General features: G+C 46.3%; 1 protein-coding gene across 1 annotated transcript; it reads right to left on the bottom strand.

The window, feature by feature from the left end:
• Window positions 1-10288: 10288 nt before the first annotated feature.
• On the bottom strand, window positions 10289-17903 carry LOC125943548 (uncharacterized). Its single transcript, XM_049662928.1, has 3 exons — window positions 17900-17903; window positions 15620-15951; window positions 10289-10964 (listed from the first exon to the last, which is right to left on the bottom strand). The coding sequence occupies exons 1-3, from the start codon at window positions 17901-17903 to the stop codon at window positions 10404-10406; spliced, it is 897 nt and encodes a 298-aa protein (XP_049518885.1). The 3' UTR covers window positions 10289-10403.
• Between the last annotated feature and the right edge of the window lie 7833 nt (window positions 17904-25736).

The following is a 25736-nucleotide window of genomic DNA, read 5'->3' as shown; positions in this document are numbered from 1 at the left end:
GCAGCGCCGCAAATGGTCGCGTACGAGGCTCATAGAAACCGTTAATGCGAACGACGAAGGATGCCCGTGGCGGCCCGAACTGCGCTGGCGGAAGAGTATGACAAACGTGCAGTTGGCACCATCTGAAATATTTGCCCACGACGACGACGTGCTTTCTATTCCGTATACGAGACAATGCAAGCATAGTCCCGAGAAACCAACCGATATCAATTTTATAAGGTTTGCACAGCGCTACATTCTGCCATTACTATATGGGCCACTAGCTAACCTTGTGCGAGGTTTATGATCTCCGACCTGAATGCAGAGTGCACGGACGCCGTGGTGCGTCCGTACACAATTGAAGAGTCCGCGTAAACTATCGCTGGGTGGCCGTAGTCCCAGCAGCATAGTTTCGTACGTGAACACTTCTTGCGTTGCAGACTAACACCTTTATCTCATCACATCTATACTCTCAATCACAGGAGTCTGACACCCGATAATATATTTTAGGTGTGGGTCCTTCTTCCAGATATAGATCAAGAATGGAACATGCTGTAAGTGGTTGTTGGATTCAATACACAAATTAGCCCCCGCAATCCTGCCGTTCAGTACCGGAGTCAACGGCCGAGAGCATTCGGTGGCCGCCACGGGCTCAATAGGTGGCGCGTTCTTCAATACCAGTGGCACTCGAGGCCCAGGTTGACCTCCCTTGATTAAGAGGGATTAAGCGCGAGTCTCAGGATTGAGCAGGCTCATATTTCAACCTTGGTGATTTGCCAGTTGAAAGTTAAAATTAGGTCAGGGTACAAACCGAGCAGAAAGTGATTGGGTAGCGACGCAGGTTAGCTTAAAAATAAAGTGCCGTAGTTTTTTTTATTTAATTGGGGAACATAGCCGATAACTGCCATATAACGCTTTCGTGCACTCAGCAAAAAAAAAAGAGCGCTAATTTATGCACACACATTTACCTTCGCATTCGTTATAGTAATCATCCCCTCCCGCCTTCATTTTCAGCATATATTTTTTTTTTTTTTGGCAGTTACAGTTCTCCCAGGAGAGTGGGCTAAATGCTGCGCCATTCGTATAACACACTTGAAATGCCCCAGAAAGCTTGAATATGTAATTTACTGCAAAGTTACTAATTAATCGACGGACTTTGTTGTTCATCTGTACATTACAAATAACCTACCCCATATTTTCACTAAATATTAACAAAGTGTCTCGTTTAGTTCGCCGATAACACAGGGGGAAACCTAACACGGACTTCATATGCCGCGTGAAAGTAGGGAGAAAACGAGGTTTCAGTAATTATTTGCGAAGCTGACAATTAGGGAAGAAGCGTTAAAGTTCCCCCATGTTTTACGCTTAGTATGCGCTATATTTTAAGCGCATTTTAATTCGGCATGACGTAGACATTTCTCTGGACAATGGGAACAGCTAATAACAGAGGCATAACGCTTTTGAGCTCTTGCATATGACATTTCACAGCGAAGTTCTTAGTGCGACTAAAAGCGCTCAAAGAACCGTATACGTATGCCTGTTTTCACGGTTTTCTGGAGAAAGCAGAACACTCACGAAGTTTATATTTCTATAAAATTAGGGCAAATGTTACGGGAACTCTTCAGACAAATTTTGATGCGCGTGTGTTAATTAAACATACAATGAAACTTACTATATATACCCTCGTTTTTGGCCTGTTTAGAGGTGTTATATGAAACATTTGCCAAGTTCCCCCGTTTCCCTGGGCGGACCAAAACAGCAGTGATTTTATATTTAGAGGACATGGGATCCATTCTATGGGAGACGTGTACGGAAAGTTTCAAGTGTATTGGTTAATTACCTATTTTGAATATCATTACAAAATACTCTATTTCTGCCAACTTTCATGCGTTATACGAGGCGTGTACGTAGCTGGTTTTCTTGGTCGACTCAGTGAACTATGCGAAGCATGCTGTTCATATTTAGCTGAAGTAGGTTACGAGCGACGAACGATAAAACGAAATGACGAAGGCTGCCTAGTCGGACGACACTCGCACCGTTCCCCACGTTCTCCTGAGCTGCCACAGTGGAGTTATGTTTATGGGGACATTTCAGAAGATAATAAAGGGCTCTCTTTACGGCACGCACACGAGACGCCGTTTCTCCCCGTGTTAAGATTGTATACCAAATCGTCCCTGTGAAAGCATATCGCTTGTACCGCACAATGCACTTGTATTTCCTGGTGCTGAGCGTGGCGGGCAGGCATTCCCAAAAGACATATGGGGTACGGTCGGTCGTGGTGGGCCAGACCAAAGTCCGGGCACTTGTGCGACTCCTGTGGCGCTTCTTGGTCCGCGGAGGCTATTGAGGGCCCGGGTTCCTGCGGCGGAATGGATCGAAGGGAGAGGACAGGAGAGGGCCTCCCCGGCGTGACCGGTATACTACGGCCGCCGCTCGAGCACGGATGGTGCGAGGACGAAGCCGAAGCGGTGCCTATGAAGCACCACCTTCAGGCACTATGGGTGCCTGAAACACCAAGGCAGGTCTCCAGCGAGCGGTGGAGACTGCCGTGGTGGTGGGGAAACTTGTAAGAGTTTCACATAACGCCTCCAAACAGGCAACAATAACGATGGTTTATAAATTTTTTGGCCCCCAGTTAACCCACACACTTTAAAATTTTCCGCCGCATCACCCGTAACATTTGCTCCATGTGCTTTAAACGTAATCGCCGTCAATTATTTAGTTCTCCAAAGACACCATGAAAGCACGCATATAACGTTCCCCAACGCTTCTAGCTGCACTCATACGCGTATCTACCGAGGCTGCCCCCCCCCCCCCCCTGTAAAAAGCGGGGGGGGGCGAAGCATGGCATTTCCCCCCCCCCCCCCACACACTTTTGAAAGCGGACCCTTTCCAACAAAACACAGCTGAAGCAAAATTTAATATGTGTTTTTCAGTGAAGGAAGCCGCGATTGTCAATGCGGCAATCGTAGCCAAGTGGCACACTGTGTCAAACGCACTGCCAGAGCATCACGAGAAAGCAAGGTCACAGTATTGATTGAAAATCGGCTTTCGTCATCGAAATGGAGTTATCATCCCGCTTGTTACTTGAATCATTTTGCATATAATCTACGGCACGCACCATTGACCGAACACGAGGACCCCTCCCTGAGCTATATGCAAACGCATGACGTCATAACGGCATGTATATAATAAAGACCGCCATGCACCTCGTTCATTGTGAACAAGGCACCCCTATAGGGTGCAAAAACTTCCGAAACGTTCTCGTTTTTTTTTTCGTATTCCTTTTATTTTATTATTTTTTTCTTTTCGGTTGGCTAATGCTCGTTTTCTTCAATCTTCTCACAATTTTTACGCGTTATACACGAGATTTAGGGGCTTTTTACCGGTATCCTCGGCAAACTGTGCGAGGAACGCTGCTTATATTTCTTCGGAGTATGAATCAATGTTATAAGTGAAAGGCGATAAATTTTCATTCTGTGTAGGTTCATTACAGCCTTTGTAGAAATTTACTCATTCAAGCATTCCAGGGTTTCATACTGCCACAAATCGAAATGTTTCCCAGACCTAAAACAACTGCGCGTTAAACGAACTTGAAATTTTGCCAGAATATGGAGAATTTTGTGTGGGATGAGTTGCTAAACATTCACATTCCTGCTTTAAATGGAATTGCTGCAGATAATTACTAAACCCTTATTTTTCTTTGTGCATCATATGGGATTCGTAATTTGTTTCTCCTGTGTCCTCGGTGAGCTAAACAAAGCATCTTGTTTATACCTGGAGAAAGCTAAGGCCATGGTATAAGTAATTAGTAGGGGATGTTTTAAACGAGTAGGTTAAATGCGTCTTTTCCAGTAAATTAAGTATGCAAGTGGTCCATATAGCGTTATTAGTGTGTTTTACGAGCGGTGTAAAATTTAGACTGCTACGATGGCATAATTACAACAACTGAGGTCTAATTTTGCGAACATAAGGAGAACAATACGCCAAGTTTATGTGCGATGGTGAATGCGTGTTGATCAAACACGGCTTTAAAACATTGCAAACAAGCCTTTGAAAGTATCACACTACTGTTATTACAGCAATAGCTCTACTACTCCAGGTACAAACCCAGAAAACGCCTGGTTCCGTAAATTTGACCTTCAAGCACAGCCAAGGTCAAACTGGCCACTATCGGCGACTGGTGCGTACACCGCGTGTGCGCCCATATCTTGAAAGTGATCTGCGATGTGGACAAAGTGCGCGGTCGCGCAGGCCTCATCTTCAAAGCGATGTGCGATGTGTACACAGTGCGCCTCGTGCTGGTAGCTTAGTATGCGGTGTGCTTTCGACGCTTAGTTCGCGTTGAAGCGACACGCCGCCTGAAGGTCAATTCGCTCGCTGCTGCTGCCGAGCCGAGGAGCGTCTGTGTGTTGTCTTGTGGCGCAATTCTAGATGCGTTAGTTACTGACTGCGCCGGGCAGCGTTTGTGTCCTTTCTCAAGACAAGCAAAACCGTGCTATCGCTCGTCAAACTTGGTTTAACCGCGTTCAACCACGGCAAATATTTAGCCAGGTTTCCCAATGCCCCAAGAGAACTTTGCGTTTCATTAATTTTTATACTTTGAAGAAATAAGTAACATTTTAAATGCAATGTGTCGCGAAGTTCTCACGTTAGTTGCTTATTTAGAAGCGTTACGAATAATTATTGAACCGCCTTTTTTGTTTACTTTTTCATGCGTGATATATTAGGTTCGCCTGGCGTCCTCATTGAACTAAAAAATGCAGCTTCTTTAATTATGTTTGGTGACAGTCAGAACCCGGTAATGGTTGAAGTGTAGGTGAAGTTTAAAATAGATGGTTAATTCGAGCTTTAGCAATGAATTTCCTATGCAAGCGCTCTAAAGCGTTATGAGTGTGTCTAACGAGTGGGGCAGAATTGAGCACGCTGCCCTGGCACACTATGGTAAATGTACTGGTGACGTAACATGTGTGTTAAACAATTACTGGCTTTTTAAAAATTGGTGCCAACACGAAGAGCTCCAAAACATTACATGTGGGCATGGTTTCAAACGGAACAGTCATATATGGGCAACGTTTTCAAGTATGCGATTTGATCACAGGAAACTGAAACGTTTGTTGCAACTACTCGAAAGAAATAGCTTCGCTGGAAATGGAGTCGTAATTGTCCAAGGTCGCACACATCTGCTGTCTTTTTTTCTTGTGAATATTGCAAATAATCTATATTTATTGTATTTGGTTCGTATGACCTCAACAATACTATTACGTTAACTAGCGATACATTCTTGTTGTAGACTTAAACACCATGTACAATTCTTTAATTATTAAAATTGCTTTAGATTTTAGAGCAAATGTGCTTTTAGATGCGAAGCAGCTTATGGCGGGGGCTTTGTCCATCCCACCCGCGGCGTCCCACACCCCAACAGCGCATGCGCGTCCCCTCCCCTTCTCTCTCCTCTCCTACGCTCCCCCCCCCTTTCTCTCCTCTAGGAATCCGGAGCGGCGCGCACGACAGGTGGTGCGACAGCTGCATACTCCGCTGGGGGCGCCACGGTAGTTCCGCGGTATGAAAATGACGGAGCGCGCGCGCCTCATTCTCTCTCCTGTGCAGCGCCGCGATGAGCGCTTGGGCCGCTGCCGCGAAACCATCTCCCGCTCAAGCTAACCATCTCCCCACTGCTTCGCATCCACACATGCTTCCCTTTAGCGGGAGATGGATTAATTTTTTATGCGCGCCATACTGCTGCTACTGGGTGGGATCAGGGACCTCTGTAAGGCACTCATTGCCTTAGTACCTGCATCATCTTGAAATTTTATATAGGTCCAAGAAATAAATGCAAATTAAAATAATTGTTCGGGGCCCTCATGGTTCACGATATGTGGGGCGTATAATGTGGGGCGTATAATTCCTGGCGTTTTGTCTGTCGGCAAGGAATGTCGACAACTCTAGTGCGGAAGTGAGTGTCGAAATGCTCTTCGTTAAATTTCAAGGTTACCATTCTGTTTGTGTATACAGGGTGTCCCAGCCATCACGCAGCACGATTTAAAGAAAGAGAGGAACGGCGTTACGCGAAGCCAACCCTGTGCGTATTGTTTCCAGTACAGTGGAGTAGCCGCCAGTAATTTTTTGGTTACTGAGATTTGATTAGGTAATTGTTATTAATTATCTAACTCGAGAAGTACTGTGCTAATTATCAAAGTGTCAATGAGAAGATTGTAGAGCAACGTGAAAAACTCCCGATATAGCTTCCTGTTGCTCAATACCTGCTACATAAATGTGTTTTTCCGAGCGTGAAAGAAGCCCGCGAATACACGCAGAATTGCCGCGCGGCTGGCCGCTCGAGGCACTTTGCGTGTATTACATTATTGCGGCGGCGACGAGGTAAACAGATTAGAACAAAATAGAGGACAGAGGAACCGAACATACCCGCCCGCAAAGCCCGCCGACACCAGATAAAATTCATCATCGCAATCAGCCTATTTTTATGTTCACTGCAGGACCATTTTCTTAAATTTTTGTGCGCAAACAAACAGGGACGAAGAAAAGGAGACACAAGGACGAGCGCTTCCTTGTGTCTCCTTTTCTTCGTCCCTGTTTGTTTGCGCACAAAAATTTAAGAAAATGAATCTGTTCCAACTAGGCCGACTCGCAGTTACACTGCAGGACGAAACATTTTTCGTCCGATGGCTCCTTGTGCGGTCCTTAACGTGTTGTCTAGCTTCTTTGTTAAGGTTATCCAAGTTTCTGCCCCTCGTGTTAGCCCCGGTAGAATGCAATGATTGTACACTTTTCTTTTCAACGACAGTGGTAAGCTCCCAGTCAGGATTTGGCAATGCCTGCCGTATGCACTCCAAACCACTTTTATTCTTCTGTAAATTTCTTTCTCATGATCAAGGTCCCCTGTGAGTAATTTACCTAGATAAACGTACTCTTTTGCAGACTCTAGAGGCTGACAGGCGATCCTGAATTCTTGTACGTTCTCTTGCCAGGCTATTGAACATTATCTATGTCATCTGCATATTAATCTTCTACCCCAATCTTACACTTTCTCGGTTAAGGTCTTCAATCATTTGTTGCAATTCGTCTCCATTGTTGCTGAATAGGACAATGTCATCTTCAAACCGAAGGTTGCTGAGATATTCGCCGTTGATCCTCACTCCTAAGTCTTCCCAGTCTAAGAGCTTGAATACTTCTTCTAAGCATGCAGTGAACAGCATTGGAGAGATTGTGTCTCCCTGCGGGACACCTTTCTTGATAGGTAATTTTCTACTTTTCATGTGGAGAACCAATGCAGCTGCGGAATCTTTTTAGACATTTCCCAAGATATTCACATATGCCTCCTGTACTCCTTGATTACGCAATGCCTCGATCTATTATCTCGACTGAATCAAATGCATCTTCATAATCTATGAAAGTCATATAGAGAGGTTTATTGTACTCCGCAGATTTCTCGATTACCTGATTGATGACACGGATGTGATCCATTGTAGAATATCCCTTCCTGAAGCCTGCCTGTTCTCTTGGTTGATTGAAGTCATGTGTTGGCCTGATTATAATGGAAAGTATCTTGGTAAATATTTTATACAATATTGAAAGCAAGCTAATGAGCCTATTATTTTTCCAATTCCCTAACGTCTCCCTTCTTATGCATTAGTGTAATGTTGATATTCTTCCAGTTCTGTGGTACACTTAAGTCGTGAAGCATTGCGTATAAAGGGCCGAAAACTTTTCAAGCATGATATCTACTCTGTCTTTTAATAAGTCCACTTTTATTCCGTCTTCCCCAGCCGCTTTTCTCCGGGTCATGTCTTGCAAGGCCCTTCTAACGTCATCGTTGCTATAGAAGGAGCCTCTGTATCCTGTTCATCACTGATGATGATGATGATGATGATGGTGGTGGTGGTGGTGTGGTGATGATGATGATGATTTATTGGCATCTCCTTTGAAACGGGGCGGCGACAAATAGTCACCTAGCCTGCTTGATTTAATCAGGTATACTATACATGTTCTTTATCTAGCATTTTTGTATACCTCTCATTATTCTTATTTTTCAAAAATTTACCTTGTACCACTGCCTATGATTTTAAGAGATCAGGTCGTATCAATCTCTTCCCTGCTTTTTTTCCACCAGTACTCTAATCGTCTCTTGCTGATCTCTACGGCTGATCTGTTTGTTTCCTTCCACTTTAAACCCAAGCGCTTCTGGGAGTTGCACGTTACCTACGGTTCTCGCTGGGTGGATCCCGTCACATTCTATCAGGATGTGCTGAGTGGTTTCTGGCTCTTTACTGCAGCATACACATGTCTCATCTAGTTCCGAATATTTGTTCCGATATGTTTTCGTCCTTAGGCAACCGGCTCGAGCCTCAAATAGCAAGGCACTGCCCTTTGTGTTATCGTACAGATTTTCCCTTCTAATTTCTTTCTTCTCATTCTTGTAAATCTCCATTGTCCTCTTTGTTTCCATTCTTTGCATCCAATTCACGGTCTCTATTTCTCTCACTTTCTTTCTGATGACTCCTGGTTGTCTATTTACAGTTTCGATTATCCTGTACTTGGTTGTCAACTTCCTTGACCTCTTCCTCCATTCTGTGTCCACGCTTTTCATGTAGAGATACTTGTGCACTTTAGCCGCCCATTTATTTTCATCCATGTTCCTGAGCCTTTCTTCAAAACTAATTTTGCTCTGTGCTTCTCTGACTTCAAAAGAGGCCAAACCCAACCCACTACTTCGAATGAAAGTAGCTTGGCTGCTCTGGGCACTGTACAAGTCAGTATAGAATTATTCCGCTGCTATTACTATGTCATCGAAATTGCTGATATTACCACGCTTATCTTTCAGTGCATACATCTTGCCTTGTCCTATGCCAAGTTTTCTTATCACTGATTTCAATGTGCTTCGATTTTTTACGACTTGCTCGATCTTTTCCGCGTTATAATTTCGAATATCCCTTACTTTCTTCTTGTTGATCAGTTTTACAGTTAAGCGAATTCTATATTATCTCTTGAGCTTGACAGTTTCATGCTTTGTCGTTTCTTTATTAGGTCCTTTGTTACTTGGAAGAGCTCACCTACTGGTTGCCTCGGTGCCTTACCTTCCACTTCTATTGCTGCTTTGAGATCAGCCTAGTTACGGTTTCATTTATTACCTCTATGTTGTCTTCATCTTCCTCTTCAAAAGCTGCATATTTGTTTGCGAGCACCAGCCTGAATTGCTCTGCTTTTACCCTTACTACGTCTAGGTTGGCCTGTTTCTTCTTGACTAATTTTACTCTTTCTCTCTTCATATTGAGAGAAATCCTAGACCTCAGTAACCCATGTTCACTGCAATTTACCTTAGCTAACACTTCTACATCCTGCACTAAGCTGGGATCGGCAGAGAGTATGAAATCTATTTTATTTCTTGTCCAGATAACATTAGTCAACACTAAAGTCATCTGTACAGAAGTGTTGCTTTTTAAGCCACAATCCAACTCTTTCGTCCTATTAGCGACCATGCTCCAGACATGCACCGACGCTGGTCATGTCGGTTCTTGAATGAACATTAACCGTTTTTAGAGATAACGCGTTTGCCTATAAGTACGACTCACTGCTTGTGCCCAGACAACATTTCTTCCCTTCTTTCAGGCGCCTAATTTACTTTTCAAGTGATTACTTAGATTTGTGTTGTTTTGTTTTACGTGAAGTTGTACAGAAAAAGGCCTCTGAACAGCAAGCTATGGCCGAAGATTCGTCTCCGAAAAAATAAACATTTTCTCTCTTCGGTTTGGAAGGTCAGAACGCTGCCAGCCCATCCATGACGCCATAAGTGCTCAAAAGATTGAACTAGGGTCTATTCAAAACTCAAACGCTGAATCGTTTCGAATACAACCCATAAGCTCGTGAGTATATCAAAAAAGTATTAAAGCATAGGCTGATTATGCTGAGACAGTTTAGTTCCCGTTTCGCTAGCATCGACAAGATTGAGCTCTCAAACACATATATGTACATTTTAGATGCTTCATGGTAACTTCTGAACGCCCCGGTACCAACCCGGAAAACTGTTGGTCAGAAGAGCACTGAAATATTACAGTAGTTCGCCTCTAGGCACGAACTGCTATACTCAGAATGTTCAGTAGCATATAGCTATGTAATACTGACGACGCCGGCGAAGCACCAACAACCACTCAAGAATTTAGCTCGTAAAACGAAACATACAAATTTCATTTGCATAATTGTGGCTAAATCAAAAATAATGCTACCGTGAAGTCATTACTCCTCAACGGTGAAGCGATCTCGTAAGAGACATCGTTTCACCCTTTCAAACATCTTCCGCATATAGACTTCTGTGTTGAATTCAAATGAATACCTCAAGCGAAACGCAGCTGAAATATAACCGCGTTTCGAGCCTGTTCGACACAGGCGCAGTTATTTCACTCGCTCACTCACGCACCGACAGGCAGTTCGGGCTTCGAGACTACTTGGTGCAGCGTGGCCATCAGCACGGGCGACATCCCACGTACCGTCAGGTGCGAAGAGGCACCGCCTTTTTGCAACCATTCTCGCGCCGTTACGGCAGCGCGCTGAACGTCGCAGCTGCCGATGCCATCCAGGTGCACCAATAAGAGCCCTGCCTCGCGTGCAATCGCTCCCGTAACCAGCGGCACGTCACTCTGGTTCGCTGCCAGCACGTCGGCGAACGGCAGTTGCAGTTGCCTGAAGCCATCGGACTTGGCCATGTAGACGCAGTCTTCGAGGTGCGTCCGATCCGACGACAAGCGGCCGTACAGGAGGAGCCTCTGGTCGGACGTGCGCAGGCTGTCCACGGTGGCCAGAAGCGCCGGCACGTTAACGTACGTGTCGTCGGTGACGCGCAGCACGAGCCTCGAACCGGACACGTGCGTGGGGACCCATTCTACAAGCAGCGCGGACATCCACCAGGTTGGCTCGGGCACACCGGCGACTCTCGCCTGGACCACGATGTCCTTGAGAGGCCGATACTCGGTCTGCGCATACGCACACGCACGTGCACAAACGATATGCTCGGTGATGCAAAGAACACTCTATACGAATATGCAGCAAGAGGGTGACCACTTCCACTTATTTTAAGTTAATCTGCACTAGTCTTCCGCGCTGCATGCAAGCTGCTCGCACGAATACGACTCTGTGAAGGTCTGTCTGTGAGGCTTATTCACAATTTCCTGTAAATTAAATAGCAATTTTCACCTTCCCGTGTACAGTATTACTCTGTGGTAACTAATTCTGCACAGAAATTTTTGAAAGGAAGCTTCATTTGCCACCTCTACTCACTTTGCGGATGGTGGCCGCTGCTGGCGGCTGTCTTGCACTACGGCTCCCGGAGGGTCAGTGTTAGAACTATCCTCACTGGCCATGCGATAGTGGTGGTTGGCTGATGGGCTCGGTTCAGTGAGGTAACACTCGTAGAACAAAGCTTTTTTCGCCTCTTTCTTTCACTTTGCGGTTGTCTAGCACTTTGCGCTGTTTCCCGAGACCATCATGACATAGCGCAAACTAAGGCGGCCCGGGGCGACCAGGAGCTAAGCACAGGCACGAGCTCCAACACAGACAAAATGGTGTCGAAGCGTGTACTGAGTGGGAGACATAGGCTCGGAAGCGTGGAGCATAGCAGCAACATCTGAATCCGATACACAGCGAAGCGTGGTTTAACGAAGCGTATAGCAGGGCCGATACGCATGCTCCATGAGTACCCACTTGCTCATAAATTCGAAGCTTTGCAGTGACGTGCAACGAGATCGTGTCGTTTACAATGCGATCTTAAGTATTCTCGAAGTACTTGCCAGCGAGTACTTCCAGAAACACTTCGTGCAGGAGGAGTTAGGTTCGGTTTAGTGCGTGCAATCGACTCTGGTTTCCGTCGGACGTGTCGACAATGTTGCAGCGACGCATGATTAGGTTGAGCGAGTAATTTTTTGCTGTGTCCAAGGTTGGTTGTGTGGTCTATATAGTTGCAAACAATCGCAAAAGGGCAGCAGGGTTTCACGCTAACACCAAAGAAACCTTCGCTTAAACCGATTCCCACAGAGCGTGGGGTCCCCATAATTTTTCAGTCTCGTGAGCCGTTGGCCTCGCTAGAACTTCTTTGTAAGCCGAAATTACGCGATAACCTGCATGCGTAACACTCGCCGAAGATCACAAGCTATAAGTTGCAACCATTATTGCACAGCGCCAAAGAGAAGGACAACGACTCTAATAGAAAGAGCTAAATTGAAAAACTGTGGCAACTGTCCGACTCGATGGTTGGTGTTTATAATGGGCAAGATGGCAGTCAGTATCCGTGAATGAGAAGAATGAGAAGCAAATAAAACTTCGATTTAAAAGAGAAATGTCTTCTGCAAGTCTGACCATGGTGCCCCAATGCAATAGCCCGCAGCCATTAGATCAGAGGCGCATGCATGAAACGACACTCTGATATACACTTGTGGCGCCTAGGCTAGCGCTCTGAGATTATTGGTGGGTGCGCATATCAACAATTTGCTTACACAATGAAGAGCATGCCAGTTTCTCCCATGTACAAACCTCGGCGTAACTAGCGGTTTAAGTCGCTATGCGTGACAGCGCGCGCTTTGGGGATCGGCCCTAAGTTGTAATAGAACGAGTTGTGAAGTATCTGTTTTGGGTGGTATCCAAAAAAATTTCTGATGCCGCCATCGTCGTCTAACCATCCATGTCACCGACGGCGTACCGAACTTGTCGTCACACACACACAATTTCTCGTCTTACATGAACATGTTGCGCCATCTGGTAGTACTTTGCGTAACGTACGCCAAACTAGGTTAAACAGCCAGCTGTAAATCCGCAAAATGCTTCGCATATCATTGCTTTCTACAGTGTGGGGGATTTAGATAATTTTTGTTCTTCCTTACTTTCCTTGCTTGATGTGACGTCTACTCCCTGCACCTGCTTTCTTCTTTCCTTTTTCCAGGTGTGTGGAGGGGGTGGGGGGAGAGAGCGGAGGGAATGTTTTGTATCGTTAACAGTTCGTGTGTTCACAGAAATATGAGACACATACGTGTGACATATTTCTGTCTCAAAATCCGCAAACACATCTGTGAGACACATATGTTTCTGACAGATGTGTCTGCGGATTTTACAGCGAAGCTGTATACCTACCAGCCAAGAAAATTTTCGTGTCGTCGTAAGCAAAAAACGCCATGTGTCGCGAGGAAGGGACATGGAAGGAAAGCGGGTTGGCGCGTGCTCTTCCAGGCTTCCCTCGCCTCTCCTTTTAAATTAGGCATACAGAAAAGCAGCTCAGCACTCGTTTTCAAAAGAAAAACCACAAAACAAGAATCAAACCACATGATGGATGATAAGGCGTGTGTGAACAATGGGAACACCCTCCGACGCGTTCCGGTAAAGATTAGGTTTGCAGCTGCTTCGAAAGGGGTTGACGTCATTCAAAACCCTTGTGAAACCAGTGTCTCTGGTTTCACTCTTTGTAGAGCCACGTGTGTGAATTCAAGTGACGTCACAATGGGTAATCGTAGTGGGTGTAGTTTACAGTGTTCCTTCTCCCGCGTGTGTTTCCCGGTAAAGATTACGGTTGCGCAAGCTACTCCGAGTGGAAAAGTACCCAACAGCATAGAAATCACGTAGTGACGTCATCACGGTCTAGCAACTCATTCAGATCATTCCAGGCTACCATGGGTAGACCACAGAAAGTAAAGACGCCAGAAAAACAGCGTGAATATAATGTTGTTGTGAAGTAATAAAGGGTGTGGTTAAGCCCATTTCACTTGGCTCTGGTTTCACTCTTTGTAGACCCACGTGTGTAAATTCAAGTGACGTCACAATGGGTGATCGTTGTGGGTGTCGTTTGCAGCTTCGCTGTCCAACCACCTTCACAGCATGGATTGGAGCCAAATAATTTTTTTACCTTTGCCTTCCACCAAATCACAACAGATAACTAATATATATACCGTTCAAAACGCACCGCTGGGCAAGTAGCTTTCTCATTAATAGTAAGAAGAGAACTTACATGATGAATCAAAGTGGCCTGCTACAAACTGCAGTTTTGCCTAAGCCGCATAAGGCTTGAAGGACAGCACCTCGCAACCTATAGACAACACTCAACCGCAGTAGAACAGAAAATTGGGCGAGTGAGTACGGATTAATTTCCGTTGTGAATCATTTATTTATGATTTCCTTTAAGTAAAAAATGAAATGCGAACAGCGCTTCCGTGCGTACGTCCCTTCCTTTTACACGCTCATTAGTGCGCGTTGAATTTCTCAACTAAATGAACCGTCAACCGAATAAGAAAAGAATAAGAAGAGAACAGCAGTGACACAAAATAAAAATAAATTTGTGACGTCTATCGTTCGCAGTGCCACATCATGTGGTTTATTAAGCTTCAAACCATTGTCGATGCAACTAAGGCAATATATAATGCAACTAATTCAAACATTCGTTGGCGTCGCGTGTAAGTCACTAAAGACCTAAAATTTTGCACTCTTATTAAGAGCACTGGTTTGTCCCATGGCTAACACTCATGCCATTAGGGCTATAAAAAATGGCTGCACAAGACAGCGAGACCAAACTATGCAGCTGTAGTGATAGGATCCGTAGTTGAAAGCTGTATGCACTAATTTTGACCCCTGGTGCGCCCCGAAATATCCGACACGAGAGCTTGACGGCGACAGCGATTACAGTTCATGCCATCAGGCATGCTTTTTTTGCGTCGTCTGTCGTAGCTTTCATCACGTTTACTTTCCACAATATGTCGCAAATAAAAAAAAAGATAACTTCATTTCTGCTCACTAACGATTCATTCCTACCCGTTAAGTTGACAGACAAGCTATAGAGCAGATAACACCCTTTACACACCAATAAGGCTGGTAACTGTAATAGTAATGAGGCAGGTATAGTTACTATACTCGCGGACAACTTTCTTTGACAATGAAGGGAAAGCTACAGGGGTGGATCTTCTGCACATGTGTTACTGCGCCAAGTAGTCCGGCAGCGTTTGCCAGCGCTCTTGCTTTCCTGCAGGAACAGATACTGATTAAGCGCAGCTTCCCAGTGCGATGGTTTCGCATTTGCCCAAACGCCGCCAATGGTGAAGCAGAAAAAATCAGTCAAATTCAACACTCAGTGGTGCACTTTTTCTTATTTTGTTAATGTAAATAAGATGTGTATGTCATTTCTTCTCCAGCTTAAACTAACGCGGATGAAGATGGGGGATCTTTTTTCAGGAGCGCTCTTAGTTGTGCGCGCTTTGCTTTCCGTATACATGTCCCCCTTCATTGCCACAGAAAGTTGTCCGCGAATATATATACGACGCGGGCAGGAGGACAGCGGTGTGCATTAGAGACCAAACGGGGGTAGCCGATATTGCACTTGTCAATAATGAGATGAAATGAGTCGGGCGGCCATGTAATGCATCGGCAAGATAAGAGCTCGTCCATTAGAGTTATAGGAATGGATGCCAAGAGAAGGGAAGCATAGTTGAGGGCGGAGAAGAACTATGTGGTGATGAAATTTGTAAATGTTTCGCAGGCATAAGGTGTCGTCAGCTGGCGCAAGACAAGGGTAATTGCAGATCGCTGGGAGAGGCCTCCGTCTCGTCAACGAAGATATGATGATGGTGGTGATAATGATGATGATGACGATGATACACACCTTGAGGGCATAGTATCGCTGCGAACGGGGCTGCGCGTTCGTGAAAAAGACGACGCGGTGGCTGCAGTTGGAGTCCCGGTCCGGACGCCCCCAGGTTGTCCGGATGGCGTCCCGCTGCGCCCTCCGCTCGGGAGCCGAGGTGACGAGCACGGTGAGCCTCGGGCAGGGCGCCCAGATGGCGTACGCGTCCATCAGCAGATCCGGGTACTCCAGTAGCACCTCGTGGCCTGCGTTCGACACCGCGCGCCACACCAGGCGGCTGCCCGCGGGTGCGGACGACGAGCAGTTGACGCAGCTCACCAGCTCGGGCACCGGAAGCTTGCCTGGTACGTCTGGCCGAGCACACACCGTGAGGGAGTTGTTTGCCCGCAAGAGAAAAGAACGCGACGAAAAGTTACGTGTACAGAACGCAACAGAGGATACAAGATACGACGTAAGAAGAAGAAAGGAAGCCGACGGGCCCGATGTTCATTAGTCATATCACGTAAGAAGGCAACAAACGATGACACCAAGGACAGCATAGGGGAAATGACTTGTAGTTCTTAAATGAATTAAATAAATGATAAATAAACGTAAATGATAGTGAATAAAAAACAATGGGCCAGCAGGTGGGATACGAGCCCACGTCTTCACATTACACACACACACACACACACAGACACGCACGCACATGTACGCACACGCACACACATGCTAACGCATTAACATAGAGTAGCCGGATGTTTGCTTCGCAGCAGTGTTGCAAGCAAGAGTGATGAATGGGATGATCTCAGCGGATATTGTAAGGTTCAGTGAGCTTATGTCGAAGGGATTGCGATGAAATAGTATGGTCATGCCATTGGCCAAAGGAATGAGGGCTGGTGGACGTCTTGGTAACGGCTTCGGAGGCACAGAAAACTTCTGCAACAGTGAGTGACAGAAAAGACTCAACGGTCGTTCAAATATAAAACAGTGTTGTGGGAATCGTAGTTTTTGAGACCGAATCAAATAGGAATGGAATAGTGCCATAAGCGAATCGGATATCGAATATTTTTCGGGTAGTTTGCGAATAATATAAAGCCTTCTGACCACTAATATCGGATAATTTTCACATCCTGGTATTCACAACATTTGAAAGCTTGTCATTACACTGCACATTATAGAGGACTTGCATAAGCTCAACAACCCTGTGCTTCAAGTCAGGCGATGCTGGTTTTCCACCGCCATGGTGAGGGATAGACACGAGCAAGGTTCTAGCAATTGGTCGGCCGCCCAATTGCTAGTGTGCTTCTATGTTTTACGCTGTTTCAGTAGTATTCCTTCGTGAAATTCGGCAAGCCTATATCTACAGCTGTGTGCTGCTGTGTAAGTAATTTGTCTACGTGTATGGTTCCGAACGTAAAGTACACAAATACGAAAATTCAATGCGACTTGAACTCGGCCACGCATTTCCGTGCCGACCGTTTTCCCGTATTTCACGCTAATTCTTACAGTTAAGTGCAGTAGTAGCTTTGATTTACCAGCCATTCACTGTAATTAAAAGAAAGTCTGCAGTGCACACGCGGCTAGTTAACCGTTTTTTATACATATGAGCTACGGCAACTTTGTGATACGTTTCGCCGCTTGCCTATAGCCGTGTAGGCGATAGCAAACACCGTTCTTGGGCCAAGGATGAGAGGCAAGGTAGCAGTGACTGCGATAAGCTGACACGATCGTATGGCCGAACACTCTAGCGTTAGTTAGGTCACTTCGCCTGTACTAGATTACCACACGGGATTGCTACATCAGCGCACAACCAATCACCACATGACAAGCTTGTTAGCTTGCTTCCCTCTTTTTAGTGTAGTTTGATTTGATGGAATCCGAAATGGCGTAAGACTCGACAAGTTGTGGCTCTGCAGTGAAGGCCTCTCCCCGTCGTGGTTTTCGCTTTGCTCTGCAGTGAAGGCCTCTCCCCGTCGTGGTTTTCGCTTTGTTGTAATCAACGCCATGTAGTCAACGCGATAAGTGCATGTCACCAGCGGCGATGATAGAGCGAAAAAAAAAGGAACTTTTTTTAGCTCGAATGGTCGTGGCAGGTGGTGAAATTATTGTGTTAAGTATGCTGCAATGAAAAGTATTCAGATTTAGTCTAGTGAGAGGACACAGGTGTCAGCTGCACCTATTAGTAGTACCAAACCATACCAAACTGTCGAATGTAATGTCTAAGCAAAACTTTATTGCGAGTGATCTTGATTTATCCGCAAATTTCTGGACTGCCTGGCTGATGCAGCGTGCTCTATAAATTTGCAATTTCTTTACCCATATTACAAAAATAACGATTGCAACTCACAAATATTAGGTCGGCTGAAATTCTCATCACTCCTACATCAGACAATGCATTTATTATGCGTAGGTTTTATTATAGAGTTTACAATATGTCATGCCATTTTAGAGTTTCTCCAGTTTTAAGCAATGAGCTCTGAATAGTACTGTTTGTTACGAGTACGAGTGACTTCCGTCACCTTATTTCGGGCTGTCCCGAATTTTCCTTGATAGTACGAGTTACCTTTATTTTGATGAACTGCTCTGTGTCAATAGCATTTTTTTCTTTATGAGTTGTAAAACAGTGTTGGTCATCTATGGACAAATAGGCTCATGGTGATACCTTTTCTTGCGCGTGACTGTAGAATGCACAGTGGATTCTATTATATTACAACTTAATATGCCATATTGTCGGTGTGCATACGTAAGGTATCATTAACTACAAACAAGTGCTGTTCTAATACGCGAAAATTTATTGTGCTGCGATAAGCTGCTGTAGGTTGGATAGTGTTATTAGTACGGTGAAAAATAGTAGTGTGATAATCATCTGAAATTGCCGTGTCATAAACGTTGCACTCCCTGTTTGTTGTGTCGAAATAGGTACACTATATAATCAGTTGATGTTGATGATGGTGGCGTGGAGCAGAGGTAGAATACCCGGCTTCAAATCTGAAGGTCGTAAGTTCGAATCCTACTCCAGTCCACCACATTTTCAGGCATGGAGTGGTGCCTGACACCGGCAAGAAAAAAAAATATTGCCGAGAGCTAGTGGGGCTGTACTAGTTCAGGTGCAACCAAACTAGGAAGGCCTACTAAGCCTCATCAGTCACTCCCTCACCAGAACAGGAATTGGCCTCCCTGGTGCAGCATTCGGCCACTACCTCCCTCATGACTCTGACAACCAGATGGGGTGACGAAGTTAGGAAATTTGCAGGCGCAAGTTGGAATACGCAAGACAGGGGAAATTGGAGATCGCAGGGAGAGGCCTTCGTCCTGCAGTGGACATAAAATATAGGCTGATGATGATGATGTTGATGAAAGCAGGGACCTTCGTGGGACTCGTAATTACGTTATGAAAACCATAAGAGTCCATGTTGAAGTCCCCACGTGTGTATGTGTGTGTGCGTGTGCGTGCGTGCGTGTAATAAACAACAAAACTGTTCAAAGTTACGCATAAATTTGCATATTTTCGTTCGGGGCACGATTGATATCGCTGGCTACAGTGGTTGATTTTAGTACAACAAAGTCAGTCATGTAGATAAGAATAAGAGAATTCAGGAACGAAGTGACGTTTCAGATTGCCTTTCGTGAATAGACCAACACCATCGTCTCAACTACGAGACTGCCAAGACATAGAAAAGAATTAATAGCCTCGGTTCACTGGTTTTCACCTGGCTCGCCTGATTTCAGCTAAATCTCCGAAACAGCAATGAAATCGAATTGAAAACAAATAACTGTAATGAAGAAGACAAGACGACGACGAAGCAGTCAGCAAGCAAGCCACAGTGTTAGTGGTAACCACGCGCCCCGAGCTTGCGCTTGCCTGGATTTTGGCTGCTGGTCGCCCCGCCGCTTCTTGACGTTCGCCCGTCGTTGGTCGCCGTTCCTTGACGTTCACACGTTAATAAATCACGTGGCACAACGACTAGGAAAGAGCAAATAGCGTCGATGTTATCGTGCGAACTGCGCACGTTGCACAGCGAACAACAAGAGTTACTGTTGTTGCTGTCTAGGGGTAATTGATACGTAGCCACGACAGCGAAAGTTAACAGATCTTCCCTAGATGGTCCTTAGTTTGAATATGTCGAACGCTGGAATCAAGTGCTTTCCTAGCAAGAACTTTTCCGTTGGCCACCCAGGTATGTATACTTCAATTTTTTCTCCTTTTTTGCGTGCAGCAGCCTTGCCAATACGAAATTTATTTTCTATGCATATCTTCTGATATACACTGAATTAGTGCCTTCATAGCCAAATTCTCTAGGAACAAGCTCTTTTTTTTTTTCAGTCGCTTTCAAAGCGTTATCACGGAGTGAGCGAGACACGAGTCTCCCCAACACGTTCGGCCTTTCCTTGTCCTTGCTCGTGACCCCATGAATTATTTCGACATCTGCGCATGTCAGTGAAGCAATTAGTCAGTGAAGCAATTAGAAACAATAAATAATCATACAATAATCAACATTATTAAAATTGTCCGATGGCAGGATTAGAATACAGGACCTCTAGCAGAGAAGCCCGATATTTAAACCATTACGCCACGTACGCCTGCATCGACAAGCGACATAAAATGCCCTTACGAATTTATCGCGGGCAAGCCAGTGCACTGAGACGCTTGGCGCGTTTCGATTTGGCCACCTCGAGAAGCTGAACCGTTGTAATTAGCAGCGATTGTGCGCGTTCGCAGCGTCTTCTGCACTTCAAAAAGTATAGATTGCTCTGAAATTTACTGAAAGGAAGGCATATAAAGCGCAATAAACAAAGCCACAACAACGTCTAAATCAACAAGCACGAAGATCAGACAAATCCATGTACTTCTGTGGCCTCGTGTAGGCACTTAGCGTCGGATAAGCCTGTGGCGCCTCGTCGTCTACGGATTGCGGCTTCGACAGGCATCAGCAGTGCATCGCCTACGGCTTCGCTTGCGATGGCGCCACCTAAGACAACTGCTGTGCTAAAAGGCGCAGAAAGCCAACGACGTCGCCGGGCGAATCACGGTTTGCTCCGGCGAAAGACACGCCAGCGTGAAGCAGAATGCCTTCGCGCGTTCGCGGCGCACGGTGCGAACTCTGTCTGCCACTGCCATTCCAGCAGCTGAGCGCGTCGCTGCTCGACTGGCTGCAGTAGCCACTCGCCAGCAAGACGGCGCTTGGCAACAGGACGCCGCGCGCTAAGCAAACCTGCAACAGGGTCCTCGGCCCGCAAATCGTGCGCCTCTCGCTGAAGCGGACAGTGAGTTCACGAAGCAAACATGCAACAGCTTCTGTGAAGACACGTTTCACTTTTATGTTCTACCGATTCCTATGAAAAAAAAAAGGATCAACCATAATTTTTTTATTGCGATAGCAATTATATGGACACTCAGTGTGTTTCTGCCGTCGGTGTCGTTGTTGCCGTCGCCGTCGCCGTGAGGTTCTGTATGACGTCAACGGCAATGAAATCGTCGCCGCGCGTCGGACGCTGCATGTGTGAGTGAAAGGGAGCGAGGGACTCGCGCTATCACGGGGAGCGAACGCACGGCGGAGAGCAAACGCGCGTTCTGCGCCGTGCTCCCTTAAGGGCTGTAGAAGTAGGCGTCTCTTTCCTCCTTTACAATCACCATATATAGAGAGCAAACGCGACTTCTTCCGTAGCGCGAAAGGCGATGGGGGGGGGGGGGGGGGGGGGGGGGGGGGGGGAGGCGACGTTTAGCTTCGGCACCAAATTCGTATTAATATAAAAAGTGGTCGCAGTTTCACCTGAAAGGCGAAGCATCAATTGCGATAGCAAATTTGTAGAGAGCTATACGGAGTAATGATAGTAGCTTTATCAGCTGTATAAACTTGGACATGCAGCAGCACCGGCAACACGCAGAACTAATGTCGACGCCGTCGGCGTTTTGCCCGCGTTCGCTCAAAATGCGTGCTGCGTTGGTGACTGTTGCCGGAGCCTCTGATATAAATAGGCACTTGGTGCCGCAGCTAAACGTCCTCTCCTTTCCCTCCCCCTCCCCCCCCCCCACGGTCTTTCGTGCGTCAGAAGACCTCTCCGCACGCCTCTAAGGACATTTCTACAAGCGGGAAGGCCTCACGGCCTCCCACCCCACCCCGGGCCTGACCGGCCTGGCACAACACCCCTGCAGACTCTGCAGCACACCAAGGCCTTCCATCTCGGCCTGATACGTGCCGCCTATGCCTGCCGGTTTTGCTTCGCCCAGTCATGGCGACTCAACTCTATCCCTTCTTTCGCTCCCACTTACCCCTCCCCGTTGGCGCTGAGCCGTGCTCCCTCAAGGGCTGCAGAAGATAGCGCCAACCTTTCCCTTTCCCTCAAGAACCACTTATCATCATCAGAAGAAGGCGCGTTTGCTCTACATAGAGCTTTTCAAAAGGGCACGGTCTGCGCACAGGCTCTAAGAATTGTCACAAAGAAAGAGATTAAGCACCACGTCATATACTGGTTCCCGGCACACTTAGCACCAAAGATCGGCGACGTCCCCAACCTTAACGAGGCGGCTAACGAGGCTGCGCGCGCGCTTACAGACCGCGCGGCTTCAACCGACCACTCGGAGAACAAGGACGCCCCCACTACATACAATGAAATCACTAAACACTACCTACAACGTAGAGAGTTTAGCACGCCACACCGCATGCTCACTCGAGCTCAAGCGGGTACTCTCAGAATGCTACAAACAGACACATACCCCATGCAAAACAGACTACACCACTACATGCCAGAGCTCTACGACAAGTCTTATTGCACCAATTGTAATACATCCCTTAACGTCTATCATTTACTCTGGCCGTGCTCGCAAGCTCACATAAACTCCGAACCGGACAAGCGCAAGTTTGAAGAAGCAATCCGGAGCGAAGAACTCGCTCCCCAACTCTGGGCCGTCCAGCAGGTCCACGACGCCGCCAGGAAGCTCAACCTCCCGGTTCCGTCGTGGGAGACGCCCGCTCCATGAGAGCCCCAAAGCTCTCGTGGCCTGCAGGACCTTTAATAAAGTTGATTTCCTTCCTTCCTTCCTTGCTCTACATATATGGTGATTGTAAAGGAGGAAAGAGACGCCTACTTCTGCAGCCCATAAGGGAGCACGGCACAGAACGCGCGTTTGTTCTCCGCCGCGCGTTCACTCCCCGTGAAAGCGCGCGTCCCTCGCGCCCTTTCACTCGCACATACAGCGTTCGGCGGCGCGCGGCGACGATTTCATCTCCATTGACGTCATACGGAACCTCACGGCGACGGCGACGGCGACGGCAGAAATCTGGTTTGGAGTGTCCATATAATTGCTATCGCAATAAAACGTTGTGAGGCGAGAAGGTGGTAAAGACTTTCGACGCTGCTCGACGAGCTTCCCGTTCTGATCTCATCGAAAATCTCCGAGCCGCCCCCAGAGGCCCTGGCAACAGTCACCAACGCCGCGCGCGTTCGGTGCGAACGCGGGCAAAACGGCGACGGCGTCGACAATAGTTCTGTGCGTTGCTGGTGCTGCTGCATGTCCAAGTTTATACAGCTGATAAACCTACTATCCTTACTCCGTATAGCTCTCTACTAAGTTGCTATCGTAATCGATGCTTCGCCTTTCGGGTGAAACTGCGACATTTGTTTTAGCGAAGCGACACTTCTTCGTGGTCAGCTCAAGGCCAAGCTTAGTGAAGGAATTGATTTCGTCTTTTTTTTAAGTCCCACCACTTACACGGGCTTGTTTTGAAATAACTATGCGCTAGTTAGCCAGAGTTGTCAGCTCCCCCGGCAGCCAACACTCGCACATTTGCATTACTGTCACCACTAACCTGTGCTGGCATTGGTCGCAATATCCAGCTTCCAGTGGCTGCTTGGCGCACGCTGCAGAGTCCAGGCGACACCCATGACCACAAGCAGAGGAAGCAAGATGAAGGCGCACCACCTGCCTTGCTTGAAGAAATATACCTGCATGTAAGGAAGAACGTTCTGCAATGTAGCTATCTCTGTCACAATAAATTATGTATACGTAAGTCCTTGTGGGATTTAGCTAGTGCTAAACTGAAAACATTTTTCAAGACAAGGTCTTCTTTCTGATTTCATACTGGTTTGGAGTATCTGGGATCTGGCTAAGTATGTATATAACCTCTTAACAAAGGAGGCAGTTTTGTTACTTTGGAATGTCATAGAAACCTGTGAAAGGTACCAAAATGTAGGTCTCAACGAGACAATAAGCTAGAATCAGTCTCATAATAAGTTAATTCTGTAAGGTTTTATGGCGCAAAAGCAACTGAGGCTATTGATCATGCGCCATAAAGCCTTACATAACTAATAAGTAAGAGAATAACTAATAAGTAACAAAATAAGGAAAATTAATGGTAAGGAGTACCTAGAACCATATAGTTGAAATTAACTACATCGCACCATAGACTGGACTATCTCTATGGTCGACCCACCTGACCTTTTGGTCAAAAAAAAAAAAAGAAAGGTTCAAATAATTGCCGAAACTAAAGAAGACATGGTCGACGTATTTGCACGTGAAATAGGATACGAATCAGGCACGAAATCATTGAATAATGAACATGGAAAAGAGACAGAATAAAGAGATATAATCGACATTTAATCATCGAATCATTTGAACCACCATGTACGTCGACATCGTCTTTTTTAGCGTCGACATTTGATTGACCCTTCCTTTTTTTCTTTAGCTGATGGCGACCAGGAATGCACCGACAGCATATATGCATCCTTATGCAATGGCAGTCCGCAATCACTTCAAAACTACTGTCGCGAATTTAAATTATCGGCAAGCCTACACGTGCCGTGTAAATTGCGAGAGTCACACGAGCAGCGGCGACGAACGCCGCCCTTGCACCGACCATCACGACTACAGCGACTTAGAGCAGAGCAGCTTCGAACTCAACGCTCAATGCACCTCGACGATAGCGAAGTATGGAGCAGCACAGCGCATGCGCTAGTCGCGTCTCTTGGGAATTGAAGGATAACTGTGACAAGCGGGGCTTGAGGCGGGGATTGCGAGGCTTGACAATAATTATAAAATGGTTTAACAGGCATTAACTTGATACATGGCGAGAGCAGTCTTAACAAATGTACAGCTTGCAGAACAACGCGACATTCGACTGGCTGCTGGTGCGCGCGGCTTGGACGAGTACTCAGCACAATGAAAGGCTTGGCACTTGGATCCGTCGGCTGGCGTTGAGGTGGAGCGCCTCCCACATATCGTTTTACACTAAGTTCATTTCCACAGATTGCGCCAACTCTTATTTAAAAAAATAGTGAAACGTCTACTGCAAGATAAATGCGCGCTAGCACGCTTTCCACACATATAAATTTGAGATGGGCAAGCTAAGTTTACATTCTATCAATTTAAGATAAATGTTATTTGTGTCGATCGTTTCCCAGTCCTCGTTTCAAGTGGTGCGCAAATAGTATTTATCATGAATTGTTACCAACTAGCCCAAACCAGTGCCCTTCTATCTAAGATTTCTACTCAGCCTAGCACCGACCGTTCCATGCCGACTGAGATCCCGCAGGAAGCCACTGAACAAGCTCGTGCGCTCGAATAATCGGCTCGCCTTCCTCCACAGCCACCACAGCATGGTGTTCTGGAAACCGAGAAGATCGCTGGTCGAGGTTTGTGTCTTCGACGCTGGCTGTACGTGGAAGCAGGCAGATAACTGGCATCTTCTTCTTCTTCCACCTACTGCTCCATCGAACGTGGCGCACACTATGGTGATGATGATTATGATCTTCTGTACAAGTGGCACATACCCACCATGGGGGATCGGCCAAGAATTGGGCGGTTTGGAGAAAATGGATAAAAAAATTGTTTAGAAAAAAAAAGATGATGAATTCTGTTAGGTGTTCTAATTAATTATTATAACTGTCTGTTTTAGGAAGGCAGCCGATTGGAATCAAGGATAAAGTTTTGCATTACAGTGCAAACATTCTGGTGGCTGTACCCCAACGTGGAAGCTCCAAACGAAAGCAAGATGAGGACGTTCATACTGAGGCCAAGCTTGTTTAAAGGGTCCTCGAGCACCCTTTTTCTTACTGAGGAGAATCGTCGGCAAGCAAGGAGAAAGTGATCACTAGTTCCTGATTCCCCGCACTGTATACACAAAGGAGATGCCGCCAAACCAGCCCTCTGTGTATA

The sequence above is a fragment of the Dermacentor silvarum genome, chromosome 2 (assembly GCF_013339745.2).
Source record: "Dermacentor silvarum isolate Dsil-2018 chromosome 2, BIME_Dsil_1.4, whole genome shotgun sequence".
Lineage (NCBI taxonomy): Eukaryota > Metazoa > Arthropoda > Arachnida > Ixodida > Ixodidae > Dermacentor > Dermacentor silvarum.
The sequence above is the reverse complement of the archived record's forward strand: the minus strand, read 5'-3'. Positions and strand labels throughout refer to the sequence as shown.